Below are 13,614 nucleotides of genomic sequence, written 5' to 3' on the forward strand. Positions count from 1 at the left end.
TATGGGTTATAGTTTTTTTTTTTTTTGTTTTAGGCCATTATACATAGGTTCACTTTACTAAGTATTTAACTACTAGACTGGAGTGTAATCTTGCAACACTTATTGTGTCCTGTTTAAGCCTTTTTAAGATATGCAGAATAAATAACGGTTCAGGCACTCCGGGATAAGAAAAATAGCGGCTTTCTTTGGTGCAAAAACAGCAACAGTATCAATGCAGAAGTGACATTTAAATACAGTGATCAATCACATAAAACATAATTAAATTAAGTGAAACAGCAGCAGTGAAATTACAAATCATTAGGAGTTTTACAAAAACAAATAACAGCCATTCATAGATCTCACATTAATACAGCTGAGTAAACATAGCAAAGTTCATAATTTGTCCTATTAAACAATAATTGTATTAGGAGAGGATAGAGTAAAGGACCAACCTGATAATACAGCTCACAGCCAGATAAGAGACTGTGGTAAGAAAGTGCCATTTAGGTGATAGAGCACTTTCCATCAGTAACACGCAACACTTTTTGTGTCCTGTTCAAGTGTTTTTACACTGTGCATGTTTATTATCCCTGGTATCATTTGCCAGAGATTTTTGATACTCTGCGCTGACTGAGTAATAGCTTAAGTGTTGTTATAGGGAAGGCTGATGAATAGTTACAATATTGTATCAAACTCGGCAAGTATTCTGTTAAGTACTATTGCCAGAATCTGGAAACTTAAAGGACCACTATAGGCACCCAGACCACTTCAGCTCAATGAAGTGGTCTGGGTGCCAGGTCCCTCTAGTTTTAACCCTGCAGCTGAAAACATAGCATTTTCAGAGAAACTGCTATGTTTTTTACACTGAGGGTTAATCCAGCCTCTAGTGGCTGTCTCACTGACAGCCGCTAGAGGCGCTTCCGCGATTCTCACTGTGAAAATCAGTGAGAAGACGCTGGACGTCCGTAGGAAAGTATTGAGTAATGTTTTCCTATGGGTGCTTTGAATGCGCGTGGCTCTTGGCGCTGGAGCCCGGCGCTGGAGAAAGGTAAGTGGCTGAAGGGGATTTAACCCATTCAGCCCAGCGGGAGGGGGGTCATCAGGGTGGGGGGGGGGGAGGGGGGGACCTTAGGACTAAGTTTGTTTTCTTGGCACTATAGTGTTCATTTAAAAGGACACTTCTGGCACCAATACAACTTTAATACATTTGATGGACTTTGGCCTGATTAAAATGCTGTATTTTTTCTGTATGCTTAAAACTTTATAGTGCTGCACCAGAAGCCTGCCTTCATAGCCACGCCCCTCATGCCAAAAAGATTTCCATACCAAAGGTATGCACTTAGTCTCACCAACCGCACCAAGTGAGCTGCTTTTAATTCACAACCTAGCTTCAGACAGTTAGAGAAGCTATATACAGGTAGTAATATCCTTATCCAAATGTCCAAGTGTCCTCTCCTTCTAATGCAGGTTGTTTTGTTGTTCAGATAATTCAGTACTGTCAATGGCTGAGCTGTGTGCATATAATTGATAAGGAATTATTTCTTTGGAATTAGGGGTTGTGGCTAAAGAGGCAGGCTTATGGTGCAGCATTCTGCAAAACATTTTATATATATACACACACACAAAACCTATAACCAAAAATGCAAAATGACAGCATATTAATGAGGCTAAAATCTATCTAATGCATTAAAGTTGTATCGGAGTGTCCCTTTAATAGCCACTCTAATTGTTGTACAACCCAGTATTTCTTTACACTGTAAACAGGGGCGGACTGACCGGTCGGGCACTTCGGACATGGTCCAAGGGCCCGGCCGGGAGGGGGGCCCGCCATCAGGGGGCCCGGCTGCCCCTTTAAATGCTGCAGCTGCCTGAGCACTCTCTTAAGAGCCTCAGGCAGCTGCAGCTTCTTACCTCCCCTCCCCTGTAGCATGGCCGAGCTGCTCTGCGGTCCGCGGTGCCTGGCCGGAGTGATAGGAGGGTGCTCAGTGTGCACCTTCCTGTTAGTCCGGCCGGGCACAGGAAACAGAAACTCCTGTTCCACGCGGAACAGGAGTTTCTGTTTCCTGTACCCGGCCGGACTGACAGGAAGGTGAACACTCAGTGTGCACCTTCCTATCACTCCGGCCAGGCACCGCGGACCGCAGAGCAGCTCGGCCACGCTACAGGGGAGGGGAGGTAAGGAGAAAGAGGGGGGGGGGTAAGAAGAAAGAGGGAGGGGGGGTAAGAAGAGGGAGGGGGGTAAGGAGAGGGGGGGTAAGAAGAGAGAGGGGGGTAAGAAGAAAGAGGGAGGGACTTAGTCTGTGTAGACTTAGACAGTGAGCTGAACAGGGGAGGTGAACGGAGCTGACCGGAGTGGCTACAAAGGTAAGTAACCCCCCCCCCCCCCCCGTCTGTCTCCTTGGGAAAGCATTATTGGATTGTCCAAGATCATCAATTCTGATTTTCTCAGCCAAGGAGACAGATGGGTTGCAGAGAAAAATCCTGCACTGGCCAGTGTGCACCTCCTCGTAGATATACATTGAATACAATGCATCTATATGAGGAATGTTCCGCATCTTCATGCAGAACGTCACTGAAAAGGCAGTGTTTACATTCACCAGAACAACAACATGAAGCAGTAGTTGTTTTGGTGACTATAGTATCCCTTTAAAAGTTGGTGATTTTTAGAACCCCTGCTAAAACCAGAAAGTGGCTGGGTTTCCCTTTACACTGCATTAGAAAAATATATATGGTGGTCAACCTTCTCAACTCATGTTTTTTGCTATTTGGGTTATTAGGTAATGATACCCACTAATTTTACAGGCTACTAGATGATGTTTTTGAAAACCATATGGTGTCCACTGAACCACCTTTAGCCTTATGTAGACTGGGCTAGAGAGTGCCAAATCAACTGGTCCATACTCAACCACTATACTTTTTTGTTGGACTACACTTCTTTCTGCATACAGATTTATATTGGTGTACTTCAGTATTTTAGTCGATCCTATGATTAATACAACAGCCACCTCTAATTTCTGGAAGAAAAAAAAAATAATATAAATGAACGGGACATTTGGAAGATGGGGTTAAGGCATAATTAACTCTAGGCGGAATTACAGTCACTTTTACCTTTGGGGAGACTACACATAGTTCCTCCAAACAACTACATACTGTTCTATTGGGGAAAGATCACATCAAAATGTTTTATATTACCAATTTTTGTTTCTCAAATAATTATTCCCATTTGGACAGTGTATATTTTTGCATGTTGCTCTGTATGAATTGTTTATGTGGTAAATTAGTTTTTTTGACCTACAGGTGACACGCCCTGGGCAGCAGATAAATGTGAAACCAGTACTAATGCCCAGTGCCCAGAAGGGTAAGTATATTACAGGACATTACATGATTAGTCGTATTTTCTAGGTTTGCTATCATAGTGCTGTCATACATGGGCGTCCGCAGGAATTTTTCCGGGGGGAGGCATAATTGTAATGACATCCATGCTTGGTCCTTTTTTGACAGTGTCATGAAGGGGAGGAGCATAGTCATTATCACATAAAGCCAGGGTGAATAGCATTTTCACAACTATGGTGTCAGGAATACATTCCTGACACTATAGTGTTCCTTTAAGCAAATTAAAGGAACATTCTGGTCACCATAACAACTTCATCTAAATTAAAATGCTATGATGCCAGGTAGCCCCTAGGTGCTCTCTTTCCTTTAAGGGGTTAAACTGCTCTCAAATAATTTAACCCCAAAGACTTCCTCCAGCTCCAGATTTCCAGGTCGCTCAGTGGTATTCCGCTTCTGAAACGGAGTGTCAGAGCAGATTGAAGTCAGGCATGGGTGCTACAGATTGGCTAGAGTGGTCAGTTGACGCTCTAAGCCAATCGCTAGTTCCCGGTTCATAAAAATGGTTTACTTTTTTATGAATGGGGAGCTACTGATTGGCTTAAAGTGCCAGCTGACCGCTCTAGCCAATCAGCGACACCCCTCCCCAGCGGCCCTCTGTGCTTCCTGACACTCAGTAAATAAAAGTGAACACATTAACACTGATATTTTTTTTTTTTTTAGCTAGGGAGATGAGAAGGTCCAAAGTTTCCCTGCCAGGCCCAGGTACCAAAGCCTTATGATGTGGTGTCCAGAATAAAGTGGAGGGTTCACTTCACTTGTCCTTCCTGCTCCAATCTCCTTTTCTTCTCCTTCATTTGACACAGTCTACTTTTTCTTCTGACAGTCTACTTTTTCTGCTACTTTCTGCTTATTGTGCTCCCCCTTCTGCTCCTGTCTCTCTCTGATCTTTCTGCTTCTTGCAGACCCTTTCTGCTCCTTCTCCTACAGGCTATCTCTGCCCCCTCCTCCCCCTCGATCCCTCCTTGATCTAGCCCCCCCCCCCCGATCTAGCCCCCCCTTCTCTGATCTGTAGGCTCTCTCTGCCCCCATATGCCTCACTTCTCTGATCTGTAGGCTCTCTCTGCCCCCCATATGCCTCACTTCTCTGATCTGTAGGCTCTCTCGGACCCCCTCCCCCATGACTCACTTTTCTGATCTGTAGGCTCTCTCTGCCCCCCATATGCCTCACTTACCTGATCTGTAGGCTGTTTCTGCTGGCTGCATGTGTTGCTCCCCTGCGGATTCAGTCAGAGACAGTCAGGGGTAAGATGTAGCTTCCTATCCATGTCTCTCTCCTACTGGCCGGCGCCGGTATTGCACTGTATTCTCAATATCACATGAAAATTAGCAGAACAAGTTGAAAAATGCAGGGGTGGGGAGGGGCAAGTGTCCCCCCTTCCCCCCTGTGGATGCCCATGGCTGGGGCCCATACACTTATGGCCTCTCAATGGGTAATATTGCTTGGAAAGTTTTCCTGCCTCGAATAGTCAGTCGTGGACGTACATAGATTATTTTGATTATTTTTGCAGGGCAGGTTTTCTTTTTTTTTTTTATTGCTTTTTTGTGATTCGGCCAGGGGCAGCTGAAAAAGACAAGATTCACAACAGAGTTAAACATGATTCCAGCCAGGGAAAAAAGTTCAAAATGATACCCAAACACTAGTGCCACCCAGTGTTCCTTTAAAAACAGAGTACTCTTTGAATGCATATACCATCATTCTAAGGGAGGTTGTAGTCCTGGTTGGAGGTTAAAAATTAACTTTTAATGGGATATACAGATAAAAGTGATGTCTAGAGTATGTTATATAGACTCTAACTTCATTTCCTCAGAAGATACTTTGCCAGAGGTGAATGAGTTCTCACAGTCTAAACTGAGAATGGAGAATGAAGGGAGAAAGGATATCTCCTAAAGTATTAGCCAGAGTAACTATGTGTGAGGTATATACACATGCTCTCTAAACAAAAATCGTACAAAAATCCCAAACCAAAAGAATAATAATCATTATTATATTAATTATTATTATTATTATTATTATGATGGTTTGGGAGTTTTTTCCTCTAAAAACTGTATGTACAGCTGTCTGTAGTATTTCTCTCAATGGAAGGTTAGTCATAGGCGGAGAGCATCAGCCTGACTAAATTTTCCATATACTATGACAGCAGAGAGGAAGGAAACTGGGTGGCAGCAGTGTCGGGCAATGGAGGACTCACTTTGGGGTTAGACAGATGCAAAATGATCCTGAAGGTAAGATGGCAACAGGACACATTTGGCCTCTTAACAACTTCAGTCTGCCGAAGTTGTAATGGGGTAGACTTGTTCCTTAAGTTAGACCTAAGATTCTAAGATGGTGCAGCATTTGTTAAGCCTCACTAAATTTATATAAATCATAATAACAATAATAATGTAGCCTTTTATTCATTTACATAATTTTTTTCTTTCTGAAGCATAAAAATGCAATTTGTCTCGTATTTCCCTAGTTTTGACCTCCCACCTGTTATCCTTTTTTCATTGGATGGATTCCGTGCTGAATACCTGCAAACATGGGGTTATTTAATGCCAAACATTGAAAAATTAAGTGAGTATACATTTTTTTTTTATTTTAATTACATTTACATTACATTTATTTAAGCTGAATTGCTTATCTGTGCAATTCTACTTTATAATAATTTGATTTTTTACCCAGATTTCAAACTGTACAGTGTAGTGACATTATTGCTTGCATTGTACTTAGCCGTATATACTCGAGTATAAGCCGACCCGAATATAAGCCGAGGCCCCTAATTTTACCCCAAAAAACTGGGAAAACGTATTGACTCGAGTATAAGACTAGGGTGGGAAATGCAGCAGCTACTGGTAAATTTCTAAATAAAATTAGATCCTAAAAAAAATTATATTAATTGAATATTTATTTACAGTGTGTGTATATAATGAATGCAGTGTGTGTATATAATGAATGCAGTGTGTGTATATAATGAATGCAGTGTGTGTGTATGACTGCAGTGTGTGTGTATGAGTGCAGTGTGTGTGTATGAATGCAGTGTGTGTATGAATGCAGTGTGTGTATGAGTGCAGTGTGTGTATGAATGCAGTGTGTATGTGTATGAGTGCAGTGTGTATGTGTGTGATGCAGAGCCTTGGTGGGGGGTGGGAATTTTTAATATATTTTTTTATTATTATTTTATTTTTATTTTTTTTCATTATTATTATTTTTTTAATATTATTATTATTATTATTATTTAATATTATTATTATACAGCGTTTTCACCCACACATTTCAATTTTTTTGCTGTGGATGGCAAATGAAGTGGAAATTATGAACTCTGTTAAAGTAAATCTGAGCGAGTTAAGACAGAATTATCAGATCCATTTGCAAATAAACAAGGTTATTAGCCAAGCTTTTCCAAGGAACAGTAGAAAACGTGTGGTAAAACATACATCTTCCCACTCTTAGGCTTATTAGTGGAAACAAAATGATTCTTTATGAGAATCTACATTTGGTGATGTCAACATATATGTCTTCCAAAGCAAAGGAAATCCTTCAACCGGACTGTATGCATAAAAGTTATGATGGCGAAATCACAAATGCAGAGCCAAAAAAATTTCAGTCCCCCCTCCCTGCTTGATACATGGCAGGGAGGGGGGCTCTCCTTCCCTGGTGGCCCAGTGGCATTGGTAGTTCAGTGGGGGGGAAGAGGGGGGCTGGCAGAGTTTACTTACCTCTCCTGCAGCTCCTGTCAGCTCCCTTCTCCTCCGCGCCGGTCCGTGCAGCTCCTCTGTCAGCTCACACTGTAAGTCTCGCGAGAGCCGCACTATGACCCCGCGGCTCTCGCGAGACTTACACTGGGAGCTGACCGAGGTGCTGAACAGACCGGCGCGGAGGAGGAGAGAGGTGACAGGAGCTGCAGGAGAGGTAAGTAAACTCTCTGCAGCCCCCTGTCTGTATTATGGCAATGTAAATTGCCATAATACAGACACTGACTCGAGTATAAGCCGAGTTGGGGTTTTTCAGCACAAAAAATGTGCTGAAAAACTCGGCTTATACTCGAGTATATACGGTACTTCATCTCCTCTGTACTGCAATGAAGCCTATAAAATATTCTGGACCAGACTTGTGAATTCGTTTTTTTACCAATATGCAATTTGTCCAAACTTAGGCAGATAAATGGGTCATCCAAATTCAGTATATTTGAAGCGCCATACGGACGTATAACTAAACGACTCACACAATGAACAAGCATGTTCATTTAATTCAGGATCCAGAGTTCTGCTGTGGTGACCAAAAAAAAAAGATGATTAATGGAAAAAAAAGTTGATCGATGACTAGGGGACAGCCACTAAATGTTTATTTTATTTACAGATCAAGTAAATGGTGCACAATAGAGGGAAAAAGGAAATGCAGTAAAAAAAAAAAAATAATCTATATGTATACATTATATAATTACTAAATATATATATAAAAAATTTTTTTTAAACTTTTTATCTCTATTGGTTACTTTCTTCTCACTTGATCTGTGAACCAAATGCAGGTAAAATATGCCTTATAGCCTACTGCAAGTTCCTGAGTGAGAAACTCAGGAAGATTCTTTATTATAACTAAAGGCTAAATAACTACTTATAACTTAAGGCTGAATTTGATGGACGCAAGTCTCTTTTCAGCTATGTAACTATTCTAATACTGGGAAGAGAAACACTCCTATGTGTATTTGAAGACTGTGTTTTGGGATTCCCTACTGTATTTTAACCCCTTAAGGACACATGACATGTCTGACACGTCATGATTCCCTTTTATTCCAGAAGTTTGATCCTTAAGGGGTTAAAGACCAGCATGTCCCGTAATAAAGGTCAATTGATGACAATTAATGTGAAGTCATTATTTTTTCCCTTAAAAAGTAGATTTATTAAATGCATTTGTGATGTTTTTGATTAAATACTAATTTAACACACATTTGTTTTGACTGCAGAGAACTGTGGAACACATTCAAAATATATGAGAGCAGTTTATCCAACCAAAACCTTTCCAAACCATTACACTATTGTTACAGTAAGTTCGCAGCCAATGCTATTCGCTATTTTCTTGTATGTAATTGAAATGCATCTGTCTACGTTGCACTATAGGTACACTATTAAAAAGTAATATGAATGCAGGAATAGGCAGCTCTTGCATTGCATGCAACTGCTAAACTTGCCGGTACTGTATGCATGTCTATAACTGATTGAGAATTATCCACAATCTAGTTCTATATCTTGGCTATATGCTCAGATACAAATACAAAAAACAAGTCCTGCACTCAATATCCCACTACTCTAGGGCGGCAGCAACGACCATAGTACACATCAACCACAATACATACTGTACTCATCATTAGAGGTATCTCTGCCAGAAGCTCAGGGAAGCAAGGTGAATGGTTAGTGTAAGACCCACCTAAGAGGTTTGCATTGACGTGGCAGGTGGGCATTCCCTCTAATGGCCATTGGAGTAAGTAAATAACCTCCATTTGTTTAAATATACATAGGGAATTGGGAAAGAGCGCAGGTAACTTTTTTTTCTATATGCTCAGATACCCTGATCTGATATCTCAGACAACACAACCCGGTAGTGACCTTCAGTTTGTTTCCATGTGATAATGAAATATAAACATCCATTTAAATTAGGAAGCGCTCTTTAGAACTGACAGTCTAGTTGGGTTGACATTGGCAAAGCAAATTTTCATCTACAAAGCTGAGATCTGCAAACCACTCTATATTTAATAAATAACTCCACTGTTCATCTGGTTGGCTTTCTGAGATCTTTTGGTAACTCTTGTCACATGCTAAATCAATACTTTAGAATAAATCACATGAACAATGAAAGAAGTTATAAGATGAACATAGAATACTATAAGCTGAGTGTGTTGCAAGGTTCATAAAGCACCCTGGGCTTTAGCTCAAACAAAAACAGCATGTGTTGGTGGCACTCTGTGCATGTATAGAGAAGCAAGTACACAGCAGACAACTGAGGCCATGACTTATCCATGTCTCTGTATGCTATGTTCATCTCTAACTATCTATGCATGGAGTTTCGCCGATGCTTGCTAAGCTCAAAGCATACTTAGAGCGAAACATGCACACCAAAGTTTCAGCAAACTCTTGCTGCCCAATCAACCAGAATAAAAGAGGGGACGTACACATGATTCTGACTAGTAAGTCAGCAAAGTATGTTTATCTATTGCAAGCATCTAGTTTAATCTTATAAACTCTGCTATAAATTATTGTCATAGATTTTATGTCTATATTTATAAATATAATATATATAATATATATAATTAAAATAATAAATATCTAAAAAGACAAAACTTTATTGCTTCCAAGACAATCCTTATTTTATATTGCATTCTAAATTATTTATATATTTTAAATAGAGGATCTCTTACTAACTATATAAAATTATGGCTAAGATATCTGTATGGTTAGCCCTGCTAAGTTCTATGCTTTCAGACATTATAGTGGTAAATAGGGGAACCAGCTGCGGTTACATTAGTCTGTAACACCAGTACACTAGAGAATTTGGCAAGAGAAATCTCAATCTATAATTCCTGGTAAAATATTTTATACATAAATAAATAGTAGGGTGACTTGTGAGACTACAAATAAATGCAATGGCTACAATGGGCTAACAGTGTCCCAATTAAGCTGAAACCCTCCAGCACTCTGCAAGTAGGGCAGTAAAGAGATAAGCATTTATCACCAGTTCAGCCCAATATCATCCCATCTACATTTTATCAATTTTCTGTGGTTCTCGCCAGTAAGACCATCCCCTAAAGACACATGTGGAAAAAAAGTTTGTGATTGCACACACACACTACAAAAAGTACGATGAAAATTATAGTAAAAGTAGATATAAAGAACTTGGTAAGAGAATTAAAGATACAAAAGACAATCGGCTTGATCAAAATACAGCAATATCTCGACCACCATCCTGTTTCCATGCAGGGAATTTTGTTCTCCCTATCCAAGTTTTTCCTTAAGATCAGAAATGATTAAAACTACTCTATTTTATAGGTTCATTTAGCATGTTCAATCACATGTATAATTTTGTTGGGAAATCACAAAAAAAAAAAACTTACAACTAGTGACCTCTTTACACGTTCTTTTGAACTACTTGGAAGACTACCAGGCACTTTTCACGCTTACCACATTCTAAAGCATTGCTCATTTGACACTTAAACATGGAAACAAATTAGTTCTCATCTCATATCTTGTAGGGCGCTCTGGAAACCCAGTGTTTCAAGATGCTGTGTATATGTCTGTATATATCATTATTGATTATTTACTTATTTATATTTTGATGTGTGAATTTGCACAAAATGTTTTGTCACTCTGTCTTGAGGTATGGCTATACAGAGTAGCTTTTCAAAACAAATGCAACTGTTACTTGACTGGATGTATTCTAAAAAAAAGTAGCGGATTTAATTTCAGAACAAGAACACATACTTACTTGTATTTCCTACCTTAGGGCTTGTATCCAGAGTCTAATGGTATCATTGATAACAACATGTATGATGTCAACCTGAACAAGATTTTTACTCTTTCTGGGAATGAAAAATTCAATGCATCCTGGTGGCAAGGACAACCGGTATGTTGTGTTTGCATTTATATGAAGTTCGTCCACGAGCTAGGCCACTTTTAAGGTCAGAATATTCCCATGTCTGCTTTCTTTGATAGTAGAATTTTTTTTAAGGAAAACTCCAGTGCCAGGAAAACAACCCGTTTTCCTGGCACTACAGGTTCCCTCTCCCTCCCACCCCCCCAATCCCCAGTTGCTGAAGGGGTAAAACCCCTTCAGTCACTTACCTGAGGCAGATTTTCAATGCTTTCCTATGGGGAATTGAGCGACGCTGGAGGTCCTCACACAGCGTGAGGACGTCCAGCGACGCTCTAGCACAAGTTTCCTGTGCTATGAGCCAGGAAGTTCCCTCTAGTGGCTCTCTAGTAGACAGCCACTAGAGGTGGAGTTAACCCTGCAAGGTAATTATTGCAGTTTATAAAAAAACTGCAATAATTACAGTTGCAGGGTTAAGAGTAGTGGGAGTTGGCACCCAGACCACTCCAATGGGCAGACGTGGTCTGGGTGCCTGGAGTGTCCCTTTAAGAAATCATCACTACTATTTACTATTTGAACCAGTTGCAATGGATTGGCACAAGCATTCATTTCATTGTTCTGATAGCTGATAGCTTTCTCTTTTAACCTTTAACTGAGAAAGCATCCATAATATGAACGTGTCTTATCTGTTTTTTATTAACAACTAAAATTAAAGAATGGACATTGTTTGGTTTAGGAATACTTTACTTCCTGTTACTTTACTTCATTCTTGGTCCATATGCAGGTACTGAATAGAATGAATGAATGTGTATATATTCAATTTACAGATTTGGTTGACAGCCATGTATCAGGGACGGAAAGCTGGCACTTTCTTTTGGCCTGGATCAGATGTCGCAGTTAATGGTTCTTACCCAAACCTGTATGAACTGTTCAACAGGTAAGCTTCAGTGAATTCAATAGTGCAGAAACTGTACTTCTGCGTGCATATAGGATAATTGCTGCACACATCTGGTAATTGTAAGCCAAACATGAAGAGTCATTTAAAATGATTGCTATATTCTAACAATAATCAACACCTGTCTGCCCGGAACAATTTTTGACAGTATTTATACCAAGAGAATTAAGTTTCTTAGCTCTGCTACTGACACTCGATATTTCATGAATTATACATGTTCTATTGGCTTACAGAGAGAAAGTGATTCTATTTTCATCCCACAATCACGCTGGATTTTAATGTAGTTCTGTAATACTGTTTTTGAATTCTAAAAATTGAAAAAATGAATGTGGGGATATATATATATATATATATATATATAAGTTTCAGTATACCCCTTTCTAAAAGTATCTGTTTCTGGTACCATTATGAGAATGTTAATGGCTGCCACTGCTGTATAACCTCAGTGGTGTATTATGTGTGAGTTGTTCTGAGGTCATGGATTGCACTTCTTGTTACTGTTACCAGAATGATGGCTGATGTTTATGTGAAGCCATAAGTATCTCTTCCTGCTACCATTATCAGACTGCTGGTTTGTGACTACAGTGGGGGTTGATATTTATCTGAGGTCAGCCAACAGTCATGTTTAGCCTTAAGAGAAAAATTTTAACTTCTCAGTTTGATTTCTTTTCTTATTTAAAGGAAGACTACATGCTTCATAACAACTAAATCAGTTTAGTCACATCCATGTAGCTCTTGGACATTATATCAATGTTACCAATTCTAAATATTGTATGGTTTGACTCATATTTTTAATGTGAATTGGATTAAAATTGATATATAGTACAACACTTGAATATAAATTTAATCTAAATATAGCTTTAAAACATATGTTGATTTATTCTTTTTACCTTTTGTCATTTTTGTATTATTTTAGTTCTGTCATTTATGAGCAACGAGTAACTCGCATATTAGAGTGGCTTGATCTACCAAAAGATAAGCGGTATGTTCCCAACCCTAGTGTGCTAATCATGTCTCCTTAAGAAATAAATGTTTTGCTAATTACAAGATTTGCATTGCTAATTTGTATTTCATATTATTATTTAGGCCTGATTTCTATACATTATACATCGAGGAACCCGATTCTTCAGGCCATTCATATGGACCAGTTAGTGGAGGTGTAAGTTCAAAATTTGCTTTTGTCTAGATGTAATATCCTTGATGAGGGAAAATAGAATATTATTGACCACATGATATTTGTACTATTTGCTGTTATTAAATTGAAGCCATAATCACACAAATATATAAGCAAAAGGAAGACCTACATGTATTTGACATTTTGGAGAAGAGTGTATTTATTAATGCAACACTCCTTGTTTACAAAATCATTCTTTATAACATGATAATGCACATTTTAAAACAGAAAATGCTAATCTAAAGCAAGAAGATTGTAAGACATAAATAACTTAATGTATAGAAATGACAAGGGGAACTATCTCATATATGTTTAATGTAAAGAATTAACATTTTCAGTTATCCATGTGTTAAGAATGTAGGTGCACCTTCTCATAAAAGCCTATATGTGATCTCTCTCATTAAAACTAGAACACGATGACTGATATCATAATCACTAGAATCACAATCCTCTCCATAGGGCCCATGCTTTAGTGTATGTAGAGTGTCTACTTTGCTCACACTTTATTTTCTCTGATTGTAAAGGGAGTGGTAATCAGTGACATCAAAGTTCAAA

General features: G+C 39.1%; 1 protein-coding gene across 1 annotated transcript in view; it reads left to right on the forward strand.

Annotated features, from left to right (window-relative positions):
- ENPP3 (ectonucleotide pyrophosphatase/phosphodiesterase 3) overlaps positions 1 to 13,614 on the forward strand; it is a 174,498-nt gene that overhangs the window by 57,362 nt on the left and 103,522 nt on the right. The window contains exons 5-11 of the mRNA XM_063443233.1: positions 3,277 to 3,337; positions 5,829 to 5,926; positions 8,313 to 8,392; positions 10,844 to 10,963; positions 11,758 to 11,867; positions 12,802 to 12,867; positions 12,972 to 13,044. Of these exons, the coding sequence (XP_063299303.1) occupies positions 3,277 to 3,337; positions 5,829 to 5,926; positions 8,313 to 8,392; positions 10,844 to 10,963; positions 11,758 to 11,867; positions 12,802 to 12,867; positions 12,972 to 13,044 (608 nt within the window). The remainder of the gene's footprint in view (positions 1 to 3,276; positions 3,338 to 5,828; positions 5,927 to 8,312; positions 8,393 to 10,843; positions 10,964 to 11,757; positions 11,868 to 12,801; positions 12,868 to 12,971; positions 13,045 to 13,614) is intronic.

Source organism: Pelobates fuscus, chromosome 2 (genome assembly GCF_036172605.1).
Source record: "Pelobates fuscus isolate aPelFus1 chromosome 2, aPelFus1.pri, whole genome shotgun sequence".
Classification (NCBI taxonomy): domain Eukaryota; kingdom Metazoa; phylum Chordata; class Amphibia; order Anura; family Pelobatidae; genus Pelobates; species Pelobates fuscus.